Source organism: Anopheles gambiae, chromosome 2, assembly GCF_943734735.2.
Source record: "Anopheles gambiae chromosome 2, idAnoGambNW_F1_1, whole genome shotgun sequence".
In the NCBI taxonomy this organism is placed as follows: Eukaryota; Metazoa; Arthropoda; class Insecta; order Diptera; family Culicidae; genus Anopheles; species Anopheles gambiae.
In genome coordinates, this window is record NC_064601.1 from 32322689 (window position 1) to 32340536 (window position 17848).

Genomic DNA, 17848 nt, shown 5'->3' on the forward strand with positions numbered 1-17848 from the left:
CCGAACAATCCCAGGAAAAGTTATTGGAAAAGCCTTCAATTATCATCTTTCTTCTTTTGGTTTGGAAGCATTGCCACTGGAAGCTAGAAATAAGTTCCACAAACAAACAGAGCGCTCACTGTTCCCCTTTTCGTGATTGCGTGGTGTATAGTATATTGCCACGATCGAGACTAATTTTTATTAGATTGTTGAAAAATAAACAAATCCTCGTGACACTGAAGCCACCGAATGCGATGGATAAAGAAAACTGCGTAATTTTGTTTTCCTTTTTCCACACTGTGGTCGTCCGGTTGATCGACCACGTGCCAGGGCACGCGTGGTTCAGGCGTTACCCGCTTGCGTCGATTGACGAAGACATGAGTGGTAGAGATCGAAGTAGCAGCAGTAGCAGCGCGGAAAGAATTCAAGGCCTGTGGATTAGTACAGTCAATCGATTGACACTTGAATTAACTGCTCCCGTACCGAGGGGAAATTTGAAAAAATGCAATTTATGACACGACACTGGGTTCTTTCTTCTTCCCTTTCGAGGGCCGCCTGTTGTGCGATTAGTTGATAGACATGGGTTTCGAATGTTGCCGACCGGTGAGAGCTTAACGTGATTGGATGCGTTGTTTGACGGATTTACGACCGTACCTTGTCGTGTCGATACTTATCGGGGACCACCCTCTCGCTGTGTCCTGGGAGAACTGCGGTGATGGTGTCACTTCACCAAAAGTAGCTAGTATTTATTTCCTGCCAGTCTGTACCCCATGCGAAGAGTAGTTGAACGGAGTGGAACAATATTTAACAACTGTTGAACATGTGTTCTGTTGGGTGTTTAATTTTAAAAAGACTCGCTTTGTTTAGTTGCCTTTGCTGTACGCACACAGTACTGTAGTTAACGATCAAGGCTGCTCGTAAACTAAGAGAAATCTTTATTTTTAATTTTATTACGATAGTTTAGTACGAAACGGGTCTAAAATGGTGTGCAAGAAAGATGCTATCACAACTAATGCGTCTTGTTTTTTCGTTCGTCTATTTCTTCACCAGGCTACGCTTTGAGCGAGTGCGCAAAACCGACGCCGGTTACTATTCGTGCGGTTCCGAGTTTCACGAATGGTCCAACCTGACGCTGTCCGTGTTCAGCCAGGAAACGGATCAGTATCAGAGTGACGGAGCCGGCATGGCAAACCTAGAACGGAAAAGCCTACACTCATCATCGGTCGCCGCCGCTGCCGCCACTCCCATACTGGACAACGAGTTGAAGGAAGGCCCGCCGCGCATACTTGGAACGCGTGACGAACCCTATCCCTCCCCGGTGGTGCGCGGGGTGGGCGAAGCGTACCGGCTCAAATGTGACGCCGTCGGTCAGCCGGCACCGCACGTTAGCTGGCTCAAGGATGGGGCCGAGTACCGGGACAACTCCTACAAATCGACGATCGTGTTCAAGCAGCTGCTGCCGACGGACGCCGGCACGTACGTGTGCAACGTGTGCAACGTGTATGGGTGCGTCAATGCCACCACCGTGCTGGAGGTGGTTGAATCGGGCGAGCACGAGCCCGCCTACATTCAGCACAACACGATGGAGAGCCATTCGCAGCTGCAGGGCGATCCGGCCACCCAGGACACCCAGGTGATGATGCGCGCGCTGGGCCGTTACTATCCGGCCGGGGCGACGGAAAAGCGGCCGCAGCATCACACCTACCAACCGGAAGACGCGGACATGGATGAGGATGACGATGAGGACGGGGAAGAGGAGGAAGAGGAGGAAGGTCCAACGAATGGCACGGGTGTGCACGGGTCGGACACGACCGAGGACAGTGCCGGTGCGGTGAATGGATCGGGCACACCGCCCCCCGATCGGGCACCGATATTCACCAAGAAAGACCAAATGACCAAGATTGTGTCGAAACCTTCGGGCAATATGGTGAGGTTGCGGTGTCCGGCCGATGGGTATCCGAAGCCGAACATCACCTGGACGAAGGATGGTCGGAAAATCGAACGCGCCATGGGCCAGGTGAAGAAGGTGAACTGGGCGATCGTACTGGAGGATTTGGTACCACAGGACTCGGGTAGCTACACCTGCGCGGTGTGCAACCAGGTGGGCTGTATCAACTTTACCACCAAGCTGGAGGTGAAAGGTAAGTGTCAGGACACTCCTTGGTTCCTTGGTTCGTTTGGTTTGTTCTCAGCTTTTCGAACAACGCGTCAAAGTTGTTGGGTTTGCTAAACATTATTTCGTTTCGCGCTTCCGGCAATCCTTCCCGATCTTTGCCGTCTATCAGATCGCTTCCCAGCACGGCCCCACATTACCGAGCGACCGAAGAATGTGACTGCGCTGGTCAACACGACCGTGATCTTCAGCTGCCCGATCCTGTCCGATCTGGAGCCGCACATTGAGTGGGTGAAGCTGGGATTAGTAGATCTGGAAAACATGTCCATACCGGAGAACGTTACCAAGCTTAAGGTACCGAGAAAGCAAGAGAACTTACCTTTATCTTGGTGAATGGTGAACTTGGTCGTTTAGCTCTTAAGGTTTTTGATACATTGGTCTCAGGTTGTGGCGTGTTCTTAGGTGTAGCCGGTGTTGGAATTATTTCTGTTCTCTGCTCGTTTATCTTTGTATTGATTACTGACTCTTATGGGTGATGGTTGTAGGGGACATTGCGGGATGGGACATCGGACGGTGATGAAAACATAAACCAACAAAATCCAACTATTCCAATCATATTGCAGATCGTGTTAATCATCGGCCTATCATTACGAAAGCGCTCTCGAACGTGACCCTCGTTGTCGGTGGAAATGTCACGATGGAGTGTATGGTGCTGAGTGACCTTACGAAACACGTCGAGTGGGTCAAGGGTCTCTGCGAAGTGAATTGCGACAATATTACTCTTGTTAAGGTGATGGTTTAAAACATTTGTAGCGATATCTCCACTAACGACACCGCAAGCACTAACCAATACGTTAACCAACAGTTTGTTTAGGTGTGTTATATTTCTTGACGTTCGGGTGCACTAACATTAAGCAGTTCTACTTCACTAACAGTAACTAATCAACTGGATGAAAAATGACCTCTTTCGTTTGTACCATTCGACATTGTTAACACTTCGTATCCGATCCAATCAACAGCGCGATCCGGACAATCCCGAAGTGTTGACGCTGGAAAACGTTACCCACGCCGACGAGGGCTGGTACACCTGCATTGCGGCCAACAGTCTCGGCGCGACGAACGAGAGTGCCTACCTGCAGGTGCTGGATGAGCTGCCGCCGGACGACACGCCGACCGCACATCCGGTGCGCACGCACTCGACGCTCATCATGGGCATGACGATCTTTCTGTGCGCTTGCTTCACCGTGCTGGCCGTGATCGTGATCATCGTCTGCAAGAAGCTGAAGCGCGAGAAGATGAAACACCGCGCAATGGAGCACGTCAACCAGTGGACGAAGAAGGTGATCGTGCTGAAGCAGCCGGTCGTGGAGAGCAGCATACCGGGCATGTCAGAGGCACTGGTAAGAAGGAGTGCGAGAGATCTTGGATCGTCGCCCTGGGTTGGCGGTTAGATTCTTAATCGCTATTTCCTCCCCTTTTTAGCAAATGCCGATCGTACGCATCGAAAAGCAACGTTCGACACTGGTGCAGAGCGGTAACTGCGATCCGACCATGATCTCGGAGTACGAGTTTCCGATCGATTTGAACTGGGAGTTTCCCCGCAACAAGCTACATCTGGGCAAGAGCCTGGGTGAGGGAATGTTTGGCAAGGTGGTGATGGCGGAAGCGCACGGGCTGGTCAAGGGCCATCCATCGACCGTGGTTGCGGTGAAGATGCTGAAGGGTAAGTGTTCAATGGGGTTAGTAGATGAGATCGATTGCTATAACACTACGCCATTGCGTATCACGTAACAGAGGGACACACGGATGCCGATGTGAAGGATCTCGTCTGCGAAATGGAGGTGATGAAGATGATTGGCAAGCACGTGAACATCATCAATCTGCTCGGCTGCTGCTGCAAGGATGGACCACTGTACGTAATCGTCGAGTACGCGCCGCACGGCAATCTGAAAAACTTTCTGCGCAGCCATCGGTTTGGCTCGAACTACGAGGCGACGAACGAAAAGGAGAAGAAAATCCTCACCCAAAAGGAGCTCATCTCGTTCGCGTATCAAATTGCACGCGGAATGGAACATTTGGCATCGCGAAGGGTATGTGTTAAAGATTCAAAGTTTTCATGTCCTTACTGGAATAACTTACTTATTTTCTTTCGTTTTTTATTACAGTGCATTCATCGAGATTTGGCGGCGCGTAACATTCTCGTGAGCGACAACTACGTGATGAAAATAGCCGATTTTGGACTGGCGAGAGACATCCACGATCAGGAGTATTATCGTAAAACGACGACCGGCAAACTGCCCATCCGATGGATGGCACCAGAATCGCTGGAGGAAAAGTTCTACGACTCACAGAGCGATGTGTAAGCATTGGAATTGCCACGTGCTGGAGTAGATCGCGTAATGCTCAACTTTGTGTTTCTGTTGCCTTTTAGATGGTCCTTTGGTGTGCTGCTGTGGGAGATTATGACGCTGGGAGGCAACCCTTACCCATCGATACCAACGTGGGACAACTTGCTGGAGCATCTGAAGAAAGGAAAACGGATGGAAAAACCTCCACTGTGTTCAATTGAAATGTATGTGGTTGTGCTTCGTTCGCTCCCATCCATTGCCAACCTTTTACTTAGGATTGAAGTATATTCTTTCTTTTATTTTCACGTTCTGCAGATACCTTTTCATGCGCGAGTGTTGGCACTATCGACCCGAGGAACGACCCACGTTCAGCGAAATCGTACAACACCTGGACCGGCTAGTAAGCATAACGTCCAACGAGGAGTACCTAGACCTAGGGCTACCGCAGCTAGAAACACCACCCTCTAGCGACGATAGCGACGACGACGTGGAGGAGGACGAGGAAGATTGCGACGATCAGGCGGGCACGGAGCACGAGCGTGTTCATATGTATCGATTCAACAGAAGCTACAACAACGACTGTATCTACTAAGCTACACTGTGCCATCAGCGGGTAGGGATCCTCAAGATTAGTCTCACCGATCACTGAGCAGTCCCAGCATAGAATATTTATTTTATATCAAACGATTACGGTGGAGCATGTATGGAGCCAGGATGTATGTGTGTATGTGTGTGTGTGCGCGCGTGAGGATGGTCCTACTGCCCTCAGCATGGATGTCCCGTGCGTGTTGGGAATGCTCTCTGTCTCGCTAGCCGTTAAGTTTAAACAAGACTGTATTTATTTGATGTAACGTAGAGCAGCTGTTAGTCTGGTAAGGAAACAAAAACAAACTAAGGAGGGAAAACTAGTCAATAACTGCGGATCCTCTCGTGTGCAGCACATCCAAATCTTATATTGTGTAATAACCAGTTCACCATGACCACGTGGAGGCCATTACGTGTTAATTAATAGTACTATCGGTCTGTCGACGATTGTTTCGCGTGCGCCGCTTTCGGATGGCTGGACAATCCGACGAAACAATCCCAATCCGAGCTCCTAGTGTTAATGTTTTTAGATGTGTTCTGGCAGGCAAACGATTCAGGACGATACGCATAGACGTACCACGCATGTGAATAACTGTTTCTTTTCATTTGGAATTCTATGGTAATGGTTCTATCGTATCGCTTTTAACGGTAGTGAAGCACAGGTGACAATTTTATGAGACACCCCATGGATGTCGTAGGCATTATACGTAAGCGTAGATCACTTGATAACAAAATCAACGAGTATTATTGTAAATAGGGCGGTAGATGCAGGAATCCAACGAACAATTGTAAAAATCGAAACAAACAAATAAAGTCTAAGAAAAGCCGAACAATGAATTGTAGTTGTTTTTTTTTGCGTATCTGTAATTCAATGATTTTATGTGATTGAAGCAACATTTTGTAAACATTAAGCAGCTATCAACAATAAATGTATAGATTGCATTTACGAAATAAAATTATTTTTATATTCATATGAAACAAATTAAAAAATATGTTTATATTAATAGAGCTTTCTCCATCGTGCTACGATTTCGCAATATCTTCAATAATGTTAAATATCAAATATCATATTTGCTAGCTTATAATAAATGATATTTTGCTGAATTCCTGAAATGTGTTCTTCATCTTGTTCTCCTTAAAAGGAAGAAAGGCTTATTCAGAAGATTTGGTTTTCCCAATGAACTACGTTTTAACATTCATGAGAAGTAAATATATTAGAAAACACTGACAATAATTTAAAGTTTTTTTTAATATTAATAAAAATCAATTTAAATTTAACGGCTTTTAGAAAAAACGATGCGCAAAATTTGACCGTATAAAAAGAAATAATTGTGCCCAGTGTGCAGAAATCGAGCAGAGCTGCTCGAAACAGCCGAGAAGCTGCTCGAACATCCGAGCTCAAAAATAGCAGGCACGAATAATCGAAAACTCGCCAGCATAACCAAGATGGCGGGTAAGTGCGAGCGTCCGTGTGCTGGGAGACGGAAAATTGGTCGTACAACTTTCGGCAGCATATCTAATTCATTTTCGCACCCATGTCCACAGAATTGTTCGCCAAATACACATGCACCAACTGCCAGGAGGATATTTCGGGGATCCGCGTCCACTGCGTCGTGTGCACGGACTTCGAACTGTGCCTAGCGGTAGGTGTTGATGCGAAGAGCAAGAAGATGATGGGGGTAGAAAAAGAAGAGGAGAAGTGGGAGAAAGAGAGCGAGAAGTTTGCTTCTGGGCTTGCATTGATTGCCAGTGCTTTGTTTACAGTGTTTCGCTGCCGGAGCCGAAATCGGACCGCATCGCAATGACCACTCGTACCAGTTCATGGACTCGGGCATTCTGTCCATCTTCCGCGGCAAAAGCGGCTGGTCGGCCCGGGAAGAGCTGCACCTGCTCGATGCCATAGAGCAGTACGGGTTCGGCAACTGGGAGGATATTAGTAAACACATCGAAACCCGCACCCCGGAGGAAGCGAAGGAAGAGTATGTGTCCAAGTTTCTGAACGGCACGATCGGGCGACACACATGGCAAACGGCGGTCGACCAGCGACCGATCCTCACCGATCACACGTCGGACGATACGGGGCCGCTGAGCCAGCTGCTGATACAGAAGCTGCCGCCGATGGACTGTACCGCAGAGGAGGCGGCCGCTCTCGGGTACATGCCGAATCGGGACGACTTTGAGCGCGAGTACGATCCGACGGCCGAGCAGCTTGTGTCGACGCTCTCGCTACAGCCGGACGATGAGGATGTGGACATGCTGCTGAAGCTTGCCCAGGTCGACATTTACACCCGCCGGTTACGGGAGCGCGCCCGAAGGAAGCGGGTCGTGCGCGACTACCAGCTGATTGGCAACTTTTTCCGCGGCAATATGAAGCGCGCCCGGCAAACCCGCGACCAGCGTGAATTCCGCGAACGGTTACGCACGTACTCGCAGTTCTACACCTCGCTGGAGTTCGAACGGCTCATCTCTTCGCTGGAACGCGAGCGAGCGCTTCGGATCCGGCTGTCCGAGCTGAACCGGTACCGCTGGAATGGCATCCAGCGCGTCGACGAGTGTGTGCATTTCGAGCAGCATGTTGCCGCGGCCCAGTACCGCAACACGGGACCGTACGGACACGGGCGCACGGTAAGCATTGGCGTAGCTTTCCGCACCGGTATGCCCGCTGATGTGAGCCATGGAAATGGGTGTTGGGTATGGGAACGAGGCCACTCTTTGCTACTGATCCTCTCATGCACGCAATACCATCTCACCCCCGGTCCTCCCATTTCCATCGCATCCATCGCAGCATACCGTGCCGGTTCCGATTATACATGGGAGCTATTTTTGTGAATATGATTTTTTGTTGCCTACCGCGAGTAGCTAATCAGTACCTCTCAACTCTCTTTTCTCTCTGTTCTTTCTCCCCCCCTTTCCCCACTTGGGTCGCCCCGTGTCAATTTTATGATTTGGCCTGTAATGCCCTTTGCTTTGCACACACGGTGGTTCCGAAATAGCTTGCATGTATAATCGGTCCAAACGGTCAGTCGATCACCGGTTGTATACGACAAATTTTGACAGGACAACCGAAGCAGAGGCGGCTCTGGAGAGAACGTCAAAGGGGCATCCTCGGCGTCGGGCAGCGGAACGGGCCCAATGGTGGGGGCGGGCCCGCAGACTGCGACACACGGGGCATCGGCAAGAAGAAGCGAAGACGCCCGCGGCTCAAATTCCACCGACCGAAAGCCCACGCACCACACCGACGACCGGGGCTGCTCCGACGACTCATACAGCAGCAAAAACTGCTTGGATAGCTTACAGCGGGAGGCAGTGACGAACCCGGGCGGCCATCATCAGCCGACGAGCGGTCAGAAGCACCACCACCACCACCACCACCATCAGGCGAACGCCGCCGGCGGGGTAGGAAGCCTGGCAGCCGATCCGGCCCAGCAGCCCGGGGGTCAACTGCTAACGTCTAACGAGATCCAGCTGTGCAGTACGCTCAACATGCCCGTCACGCGCTATCTCACGCTGAAGACGGTGCTGCTTAGCCGGCCCGCGCTCGACCACAACATCAACTCGGTTGCGGAGAGCATCGTGAAGAAGTATCTGGTCAGTCGCGGCTGGTTGCAGACCAGTCCACAGAACTAGAATAATGGGGGGCATCAAGCGCTTTTTTTACCACCTCGTACGAACATACACACACACACTACACATCAGCACACAAGGAAACATTTTAGTTGACGTTGATTGATCTCATTGCACTGCAAACAGAAACGCACCGCTAATAGTGCGGGCTGCGGTCGTGTTGTCTGACGCGATGCTTTTGAGCTGCTTTTATTTGGTAGTTATTTAGCTGCGAAGCTCTACATTTTTAGTTGGGATGTGTGTAAATTACTCGTGAACGAATTGTAGTTCTTTTAAGACAAAATCCGTTTTTGCTTCTCGTGGGAACAGCGCGCCGGTATATTACGCGCGCGCCGGTATTGTGTGAACGATGCCATAGTTTCGTTATCGAAAATAGTTCACATTCCCACTGCGTGATAGTAGATGCTTTTCGATTTGCAATTAGATAGAGACACGCATTCGATATTGTGCGTCAGGCGATATAATAGTGGATTTAGGTGCATGAAATAATTCAATCTCTACTCTAGAATAACAAAACAAAAAAAAACAACCAATTGTGTACAGTACGAAAGGGTATGAAAATGTTCTTATTTTATTAATCTTAAATAAATCGTTACAATTTAAACTAGAAATGTAAACTTTGTGTATGTTGTTTAATGTTTTACAGCTTCTATTGGTTATGCATTTAATATTGAAGTACTTGGCACTATTTTATGCATTTCGGGATGCCGATGAAGAAACAGCGCCCCGAACTGTCTTGGAGCGAGGTCTAGTTTTAATACCAGTTTACACGCTGAGGAAACAAGCGGCTCCATAGCTCAGCTGGTTAGAGCGTCGTGCTAATAACGCGAAGGTCGTGAGTTCGATCCTCTCTGGAGCCATTTGAAGGTTTTTTGCTCTCACGAGCCGTGGCGTCTATTTTACTAAACTTGACATTGACTTTATGAAATGGTGATGTTGACAGCTTATTATTTCTTCTAGTTAATTTATTGAAGTTGCATTTCGAATAACAATCAGGATCGCCTGCCCCTGCTGTTTTATTTCTGCGCCTAATTTCCCTTCATGCACACGCACACGCCCAAAAGCGCCTGATAGACGGCAAAGCTGGTGACGTGTCTGCGCCACTGAAGCCGTACTGTCAAATCGAGCTGATGAACAGTGAACAATCAGGGGTTCTTCGGACCTGCTGTAAACACGTACCAATCGTAACGGGAATATCGTGAGCATAATTGTGCGCAAAGTATGCTCTGTTGCTGTTGCTGCTGCTGCTGCATCACACAGGTGTTAATCGTTCACTAATCCAGGTAAGCATCGAAACTCATGTGAAAAGCTGCGTGCGTGTGTTTTCCCCCCGCATCAATGCGCGAGCGTCTCTTTTGCGTGTGTATGCAACAAGTCTGACATTTACGCCCCAGAGAAGAAGAACTGTGTCGAGGGCTTGGGTTTGTGTTGTGTGTTGTAAGAAGCGGGCGATGCTTCATCGAGCGCTTATTTTTTTTCGGTGTGTCCTCCCGTGATGTTCTTTCATGCGTGCGATTGGTTTGATTGCAGGCGCATAACTTTCCATCAGAACGAACGTTTGCATACCGATGCTCTCACGGATTCCAGAAGGGATTCCAAGTGATCGTCGCCGTACTCTGCTTTTTTGCGCACACCGCGTCGGGTTGTTGCTGGTGCATAACGAGAAGTGAAATCTAATTGAACGGAGCATACCTGTACACACAGCGACGACTACGACCACGACGACGACGACGTCAACACGGCTACGTTGCCCCACACAGAAAGATGGTTGGTCGACGATCGCTTGGAGGGATCCGTACGGGGGGTACGAAGAAGGAAGAAATACTGTTAAACGTTCAGGTGAACGGCGATGACGAGATCGATCTGGTGCCCGTCACCAAGCAAAAGGATTACCGACGCAGCGCATCCGGCGTCGACGATCGGGAAGGCGATGAGGAGGAATCGGACGAGCTGTCGGACAATCCGGACTCCGACCCGGACCTGCTGGAGACGGAGGACGGCCGGCTGATACTGGACATGAAGCGCAGCAAGCATTGTGGCAAGTGTAAAAAGCTGTTCAAATCGTCGGCAGTAAGTAGCGGCTAGCGAAGGCCAGGTTTAGTAGAAGTTTGTTATCGTTATCCCGTTACCCCTTTGCAGGAAAAGAAAGACCACAAATACAAGTGCCCGGGCGTGGTGGATGAGGTGCAGGACGTTATACTGAAGGAGCGCAAGGCGGCGAAGCACGCGAACCCGGGCGAAGAGTTCCACAAGTACTGCAACCCGAACCCGGACAATCCGTGCTACTGCTGCGGGGAGGATGTGAGCACCGCCCACGTCGGCCACATTCGGTGCAAGTTTTGCCCGAAATCGTTCAAAGCGTACGAGTACATGGAGCGGCACCTGAGCTCGGTCCACTCCGAGTCGGACGCGTTCCCGTGCGGCTACTGCAACGCCAAGTGCAGCACGCAGTCGGTGCTGGACGAGCACGTGAAGACGCACGACGAGGGCAAACCGTTCGCGTGCATGGCGTGCGGGAAAGATTTCACCCGCCGCTACCATCTGGACCGGCACGAGAAGCACACCAAGTGTGGCACGGTCACGAAAGAGATCGCGGTGCTGCCGTGCGAGGTGTGCGGGAAGGAGTTTACGCGCATCGACAATCTGCGCGAGCATTTGCGCTCCCACATGGGACAGGGCGCCCGGAAGCGCGACTACCAGTGTCCGTACTGTGCGAAATCGTTCTACGGCTCGTCGCTGCTGAACATACACATCCGGACGCACACGGGCGAGAAGCCGTTCCCGTGCGATCTGTGCCCGATGTCGTTCCCGTCGACCGGTGCGCTGCGGAAGCATCGCCGCAAGCACACGGGCGAGCGGCCGTACCGCTGCGACGAATGTTCGGCCACGTTTGCGGCGCGCGAAACGCTCAACCGGCACCGGAAGACGCACACGGGCGAGAAGCCGCACGAGTGTGACCAGTGCGGCAAGCGGTTCATCCAGGCCACGCAGCTCCGGGCGCACGCACTGACGCACAGTGGCGAGAATGCGTTCCAGTGCAGCGAGTGCGACGCGTCGTTCAACCGGAAGGCGCGGCTGAACGATCACATCAAGTTTACGCACCGGGGCGAACACCCGCACGAGTGTGACCAGTGTCCGAAAACGTTCCTGCGCAAGGAGGATCTGGCGCGCCACCTGCTTATCCATTCGGAGAGCAAGCGTAAGTAATGGGTTAGCGTAAGGGCGATGGAGGTGCGATAACGATTGTTTTATTTCTGTTTGCAGCGTTTGAATGTTTGGTGTGCAATAAGTTTTTCACCACCAAGCATGCAATCCAGCTGCACCAGCGAACGCACGACGAAGACAATCCGGTACAGTGCAAGGTTTGTTCGGGGACGTTCAAGCGGGAAGACTGCTTGCTGCGCCACATGCGCTCGAAACATCGGTAAGTGGGATCTGGTTCCATTATTCCCTTTTGCTAGTTGTTTAGCGGCCATTTTGATCAACCCATGCACTTCTTCCTCCAACAGTGACTACTTGGACCAAATCATCGAGGACACCGAGAAGGAAAAGATGAAAAAGCTGATCGCCAAGAGGGACGCGGAAAAGGAGGCGACGGTCGAAATTGACGGCGCCGTCTATCAGATCACAACGATGGAGGACAATCCAGCGCAGACGGTGGAAGTGTTCGAGGTGGTGGAGATTCCGGCCAGTACCGGAAATGCGACGCCCATCGCGCTGCCTCCAACCACCTCGGTTCCGTACGACCTGCTGCCGATCACGGAGGATACGGAGGTCATTTTAGGTGCAAACGAGGAAGTGGAATTTATTGACAAATTGAAGACGCAATCCACCATACTACCACCTGTAGTGGTAGCCGCGAAGAGTGTGAAAAAGGAAAAAGATTCGCTGAAGGAAGTAAAGCTGCTGCCGGCCCCAGCGGTCGTGACTGTTGCAGCCGAACCCTTACGTACAAAGCCAGCGGAGCCGGTGGTTGTTGCGACCGCTAAGCCGAAGGAAGCCAAGGTTGTGAGCATTAAGGGCAGTGAGGCGATCTCACCACCGAAACGGCAAAGCGTTCCGAGCGTCCCGAAACCGAGCGCAAGTGCTGCAACCGCACAACAAAAGCAGGAAGCTGTAACACCCCGTCCTGCAAAGGAGCTACCGACAAAGGCGGCAACTCCTTCCCCGAAGCAACCGAAAGAGCAATCGAACCTTCCCACCGTGCTGGCGGTGGAAAGTGTGAAGCGTGTCAAGCCGGAACCACAAGTGTCACCACCGCCAGTAGCACTACCGCCGGCAGCTTCGCGTCCGAAAGAAGCAAAGACAAAGCCGCTGCCGGTGGCGGAGGAACCGAAAGCGAAGCGCAAACGTGAATCGAAATCGTCCACCACGCCGAAGCGTGCGCGCGTGATGGATGAGGACAGCATACCGATCTTCCTGAGCGATGATATGCTGGAGCAAAAGATATCGGAACTGCTGCAGATGCTGATGGGCGACGACATGCTGACCAGCTTCGGCTGGCCGGACGCACCGGTGGAGGAGGTGCTAGGCCGCGTCATCCGGGGCTGCGGACATCAGCCGGCAAAGGGCGAGGAGGTCGGCGACCACACGACGCGCATGCGGGAGAACACGAAAATACTGTTCTCCGTTACGATGGACGACGAAGACATTAAGGCGCTGCTGAACAATCACACGGTCGATGAGGTCATTATGCATGTACTGAAGAACAAATGATGATGATGGTGGTGGTGGTGGATCGGTGGCTTTCCGCCCAAGCGCCAAGCGATGTCAGTGTGACCTGTACGTGTTAGGGAGCGTCTTTAGTAGAGAGGGTTTTCAACGGCATACGGTAAGGTGCAATTGGTTAAAGTTTTACGAGAGTTTTTACTACCTTTTAACATCCAGCAGCGAGATTTACAACTTTGTGGCCTTCCAAAGACCTTATTGCTACACAACTGTAAGGTTATTGAGAGTATTTTTTTATTATTATTCACCGAAGATTATACTATTGGATTGTATTGTAGAGGGATACAATAAATGTGAACTGATTAACGATTTTTTTTCTTGCTAGGGGAAAAGGCGGTCTTTTGAATGTGTCGAATTTTGCACGAATAAATTGCACGACAAGGGAACATTTTCTTCCCTTCCCATAGCGGCACGTTCTGATGCATTTACGCTTTGGCATATAGCTTGTAGGGAATGCAGGTTCGCTACATAAACTTCAGCGCGATCATGCCCGCTAGAATGACCACCTCCATCACGATGATCATGATGAGAATGAGCTTATTGTACAGCACATTCCTTTTCATCGCACGGATGATGGCGCCGGATTTGCTCAGATCATCGTTGGCATTTTCCAGCCGGCGCTGGCTCCGCAGCAGTGATTCTCGCTGCACCTCAAGCTCGTTTATTACCTAGCACAAGAAAGAAGGAAACTTGTTGGGAAGAGCCGTGGACATATCCTCGCGAAGTACATTCGGTACATGGCACACTCACCTCATGACCCGTATGTTCCGTCTCGATGGCGATCTGATTCGATCGGGCCAGACTGGCGGAGGTGCGCTCTAGAATCTGTCGTCCCTGCAGGACCTGCTGCCGGTGTTGCTCGTTCCAGTCGTAATCGGCCATTGCTACTAGCCGAGCTGTGTGGTATGGGCCACTAATTCGAGACCGACGAAGTGCGTAAAAGCGAAACGTTTTGTTGTTTGTTTTGGAAGGAATGTTTGTGATATCTGTACTGCGTTTTGTGTATCACCCTGTGCTGTCAAGTCGGTTTGAAGTTTGAACGTGTCGGAATTTTAGTTCGAAAAACTGTTCGAACATCTAAAACTAAAAATTGAGATTTTCATCGCAAAAATTGAAAAATTTCACTGAAAAAAGCTTCTTAAATAGCCCAGCTAAATGCATCAGTTAATATTACAACGAAATTGTATTTAAATCCCATTTGCTATGCGGACTATGGGACATTCTGTCATTTCAGTCCGTCACATTGCACTATGGGCCACTTCGTTTGGTCACAAAACGCGATAGAATCCGCTGCTGTCAACGCGCACCGAGACCGCACCGTTCGCAACCGTGGGCCATTGTGCTTCGCTTGGAAAACACTCTACACGCAAACACTCTCAGGACAGGGTCCCGCAAAAAAGGTGTGTGCACTGCCCTGCGGAGTAGTGAGTCTCTTTTTCATCTCTTCCCCTCGAGGCAACGATAGAAAACGGTGCTCGGACGTGTGAAAAATCACAGTCAAAGTGGTTCGCTCTGCTTCCCGCTGGATTCCTTTCGTTGCGTGTCGTACGGTGAGGTGAGGCGTGGTAGTGTTTTTTTCTGTTTGCTACAGTCACGAACGAAAAACGAAAAGATATTCATCGCCATCAGCTCCGCTAGTGCTGCTGGGAGGTGTAGAAAACGGGGGAGATGGTGCAGTAGCTGTGCCAGTAGGAAGAAACGACCAGGGAAACGTGTGCAAAAATGCAGCGCGTGTGAATGTGTGTGTGTGTGTGTGTGCGTCAGCAATTGGGCGAGTTTGCTCCCATTTTCTGTGAATCTAATTTTGAGCGGGTTCTTGCCGTTTTCGTGTATCACCGCCACACCTCGGCGGACCGTGAATAGGGCAGAAGTTGGAAAAAGACAAACCATTCCTCTAACCCCCCCTTCGCTGCCTCTGCATGCATCATCCCGTTAGCCCGTTGGTCGGTTGGACGGACGGGGAGTTTCGCTTGGCTGGATCGGCCGCCTGCTCTGCGTTGTGTTGACCGACCGTGCGCGGATGTGAAAGGTGGAACCGCCGGAACGTTGTGTGCAAAGAAAATACAACAAAAAAAGGGGAGCCATTTTCTCGTAGCTGGTGCTTCTGTTTTCTTCTTCCTCCGTTGCCGTCACTGTGAATTTTAAGGGTTTTTTTTATGGAAAATGTGTCCAACCCATGGACGATAGAGAATTATGTCTTCAAGTAGGCGGCGGTGGTGGCGACGACGATAGTGTGGAGAAGAGTACCGAATTCCAAAAATAAAACCCCTACTTGCATGTGGCTGTGTGTGTGTGTTCTCCTTTACACGCTTGTGTGAATGTGTGTGTGTGCGCATGCATGTGGAACACTTGTGTGCTGCATATGCAAGTATGCGTTGGATGGTAGTTTGTTTCTGCTGTCGAGGTGTGAAAAAATAAACTCCAGAACTGTTGGGACCGTGCAAAGATTGTGCTTTTCTACGTGAAAAACACACTTTTCCTGCCGCCGCACGTTCGGCAGCTGTGATGCACTCTGGTCCGTAGCGATACTGGCGCCACCACCACTTGCATCCATCGTCGCGTTGCAACGTGCGCCTGCTGGCGGCGATAGTGGTAGTGGTGCTGACACCGTACAGTCATTCCGTGTGGACGACTGGGATCCGTGTGGAAAAAAGCGGGAAGCCGCGCGCGAAAATAAAACCAGGTGCGCGTGCGTTGTAAACAGAAGTGTGCACAGCAAAGTGTGTGTGCGTGGGGCATAGAGAGAGAGAGATAGAGTGGGTTAACAGCACTATAAAACACAGGACGGTGATAGGTTGTTGCAGTGAACACACACAAAAAACACAAGTGTTAAGTTCGTGCCTGTAATTACGGATTAATACACATTAAAACACTTTTTTTATTTGGTTTCATTTTGCTCTTTTCTTTTGAAATAAATGTATATTTTACTCAAATCTTACAGGATCCAATCGCCGACAGCTCGAGTGATGTAATGAGTGTGTGAAGATTTTCAACCCCACAGCAGAAGAAAATCAACCAGCAAGTGAGCAAGAAAAACCCCAGCGGGAACACCGCATCATCGCCGGCTTTTTTTTGGGGATTGTTATTAATAAAACAGCACAACCCCGGTGTGAGGGTTTTCTCCCCCCACTCTCCTGTGTGTGTGTGCGTGTCTGTGTGTATGGTTGCTGGTGAGACGATTGTTTTTCGCGTACGCAATCAGCTAAATTCGTCGTCCGTCACCGGGCCGCCCTATCCCCAGGGGTTTGCGCACGTGCGTTCTTGTGTGTCAGCCAATGTGTACGTGAGTGTGCGTGTGCCCGTACCGTGTGCCTGCGTGTGGATAAAAGAATTGTGGTCCCGAGAATTTTAATCTCCACCAAATCACCAACCCCGGCAGAAGGTCTAGCAAAAAGGGCTACACCCGAGCAGCAGCAGCCCCAACCGCATCGTATGCGTGTACGTTTGCTTGAGAGCGTTAGAAGAGCAGTGTGTGTGTACGTGTGTGTGTGTCATCGTAATGTGATGGAACTGTTGCGCGTTGTGTCAGTGCTGTAATACGTGCTCAACCATCCAAGTAGTCAGCTTTTCGGCAGGCAACAGAGAACACTTTTGACGGCGAACCCGAACGCAATTAGGGAAGCGAGGAAGGCCGCGACGCTAGAACGACCCGTTTTTCCGTCGATCCATTTTCCCGAAGTGTCCAAATTTACGCATTGTGTTCCGCAGAGGCTGAAAACTGTTGCGGGGGCAGACAGAGAGAGAGAGTAGGAGAGAGTATAATTTCATCGCATCGCCCGGTAGAGGTTCAAACATCCACCGGCCAGTTAAGCAGAGCATTGTGTGATTTTGTGAGCGCTTGTGAGTGTGTGTGTGTGTGTGTGTGTGAAATCGTGTCAAGAAGGATTTCCTGCGGCGGAAAACTAAACCTCGAGAGCGGACACCGCTGCGCAAACTATCAAAGCTTCGTGACACACCCACCACCCACCGGGACCGCTGCGCTACTACGATGGGCGACTACACGCTGGATGTGGACAATCTGATTCAGCGACTCCTAGAAGGTAAGCGAACACACAAACCGACAGCATAATCTATCCTTATCGTTGCCCCCCATCGTTCTCGGTTTCATTCAAACCTGCTCCCCCCAAAAAACAATGTCCTTTCCACCCCTTTTACACAACATACATACAATTTGCGCAAGAATAAACCCCGTTTGGACGGGGGAGGACGGTAGGGATCAATTATCCTCCCGGACCATCATTATCATGCATTTTCGTTAAGGGGGGGTTCTTTTCGTAACACCTCGTGTCTCATCACGGTAAACTCCATGAAAATGGAAAAGAGAGCGCCTTTTCGGCCAGTCGTGTCGTGGGGGAGAGCAGTGGAAAATGAAAATAAAGGGGGACACAACAGCTAAGGTCCATACTCACTACATATACGCACACAAACACAAACACACACACACAAACACCCCTTGGAACGTCCATTTGTT

General features: G+C 50.4%; 4 protein-coding genes and 1 non-coding gene across 16 annotated transcripts in view; 4 read left to right on the forward strand and 1 right to left on the reverse strand.

The window, feature by feature from the left end:
* LOC1273778 (uncharacterized) overlaps window positions 1-13709 on the forward strand; it is a 36783-nt gene extending 23074 nt beyond the window's left edge. Inside the window, exons 4-17 of the mRNA XM_061649121.1 lie at window positions 1030-2120; window positions 2265-2446; window positions 3112-3492; window positions 3575-3815; window positions 3887-4182; window positions 4258-4451; window positions 4524-4664; window positions 4756-5029; window positions 6790-7650; window positions 8248-8613; window positions 10327-10719; window positions 10789-11848; window positions 11914-12073; window positions 12159-13709. Of these exons, the coding sequence (XP_061505105.1) occupies window positions 1030-2120; window positions 2265-2446; window positions 3112-3492; window positions 3575-3815; window positions 3887-4182; window positions 4258-4451; window positions 4524-4664; window positions 4756-5029; window positions 6790-7650; window positions 8248-8613; window positions 10327-10719; window positions 10789-11848; window positions 11914-12073; window positions 12159-13365 (6847 nt within the window). The 3' untranslated portion in view covers window positions 13366-13709. The remainder of the gene's footprint in view (window positions 1-1029; window positions 2121-2264; window positions 2447-3111; window positions 3493-3574; window positions 3816-3886; window positions 4183-4257; window positions 4452-4523; window positions 4665-4755; window positions 5030-6789; window positions 7651-8247; window positions 8614-10326; window positions 10720-10788; window positions 11849-11913; window positions 12074-12158) is intronic.
* LOC1273779 (transcriptional adapter 2B) lies at window positions 6418-9260 on the forward strand. Of its 4 annotated transcripts, none has more exons than XM_061647233.1 (4): window positions 6418-6478; window positions 6571-6668; window positions 6790-7650; window positions 8083-9260. In XM_061647233.1, the coding sequence occupies exons 1-4, from the start codon at window positions 6472-6474 to the stop codon at window positions 8650-8652; spliced, it is 1536 nt and encodes a 511-aa protein (XP_061503217.1). In that variant the 5' UTR covers window positions 6418-6471; the 3' UTR covers window positions 8653-9260. The 4 variants fall into 4 exon arrangements, with proteins under 4 accessions (XP_061503217.1, XP_061503218.1, XP_003436396.1 ...); XM_061647234.1 differs by having other exon boundaries at window positions 6432-6478; window positions 8019-9260; XM_003436348.2 differs by lacking the exon at window positions 6418-6478 and having other exon boundaries at window positions 6561-6668; window positions 8019-9260.
* Window positions 9436-9509, forward strand: Trnai-aau (transfer RNA isoleucine (anticodon AAU)). Its single transcript has one exon. It is a non-coding gene; the product is annotated as a tRNA-Ile (tRNA).
* LOC1273781 (uncharacterized) lies at window positions 13590-14386 on the reverse strand. Its single transcript, XM_312794.4, has 2 exons — window positions 14128-14386; window positions 13590-14045 (listed from the first exon to the last, which is right to left on the reverse strand). Exons 1-2 carry the CDS (start codon window positions 14257-14259, stop codon window positions 13842-13844), a joined length of 336 nt encoding a protein of 111 aa, XP_312794.3. The 5' UTR covers window positions 14260-14386; the 3' UTR covers window positions 13590-13841.
* A 257-nt stretch (window positions 14387-14643) lies between these two features.
* LOC1273783 (serine/threonine-protein phosphatase PP1-beta catalytic subunit) overlaps window positions 14644-17848 on the forward strand; it is a 38863-nt gene continuing 35658 nt past the window's right edge. For 2 of the 9 annotated variants that reach the window (XM_061647241.1, XM_061647243.1), the window contains exons 1-2: window positions 14699-14801; window positions 16319-17417. In XM_061647241.1, coding sequence (XP_061503225.1) covers window positions 17366-17417 — 52 coding nt within the window. In that variant the 5' untranslated portion in view covers window positions 14699-14801; window positions 16319-17365. Of the gene's footprint in view, window positions 14943-16318; window positions 17418-17848 lie in introns of all 9 variants that reach the window. The other 7 variants (XM_061647240.1, XM_061647242.1, XM_003436349.2 and 4 more) reach the window with 7 other exon arrangements.

Coding starts and splice junctions, on each gene's coding strand:
- LOC1273779 (XM_312792.6), top strand. CDS start 6,561: ATGTCCACAGAATTGTTCGCCAAATACACATGCACCAACTGCCAGGAG. Junction 6,669..6,789: donor ACTTCGAACTGTGCCTAGCG/GTAGGTGTTGAT, acceptor CTTTGTTTACAG/TGTTTCGCTGCCGGAGCCGA. Junction 7,651..8,082: donor CGTACGGACACGGGCGCACG/GTAAGCATTGGC, acceptor AAATTTTGACAG/GACAACCGAAGCAGAGGCGG.
- LOC1273781 (XM_312794.4), bottom strand. CDS start 14,259: ATGGCCGATTACGACTGGAACGAGCAACACCGGCAGCAGGTCCTGCAG. Junction 14,046..14,127: donor CGGAACATACGGGTCATGAG/GTGAGTGTGCCA, acceptor TTCTTGTGCTAG/GTAATAAACGAGCTTGAGGT.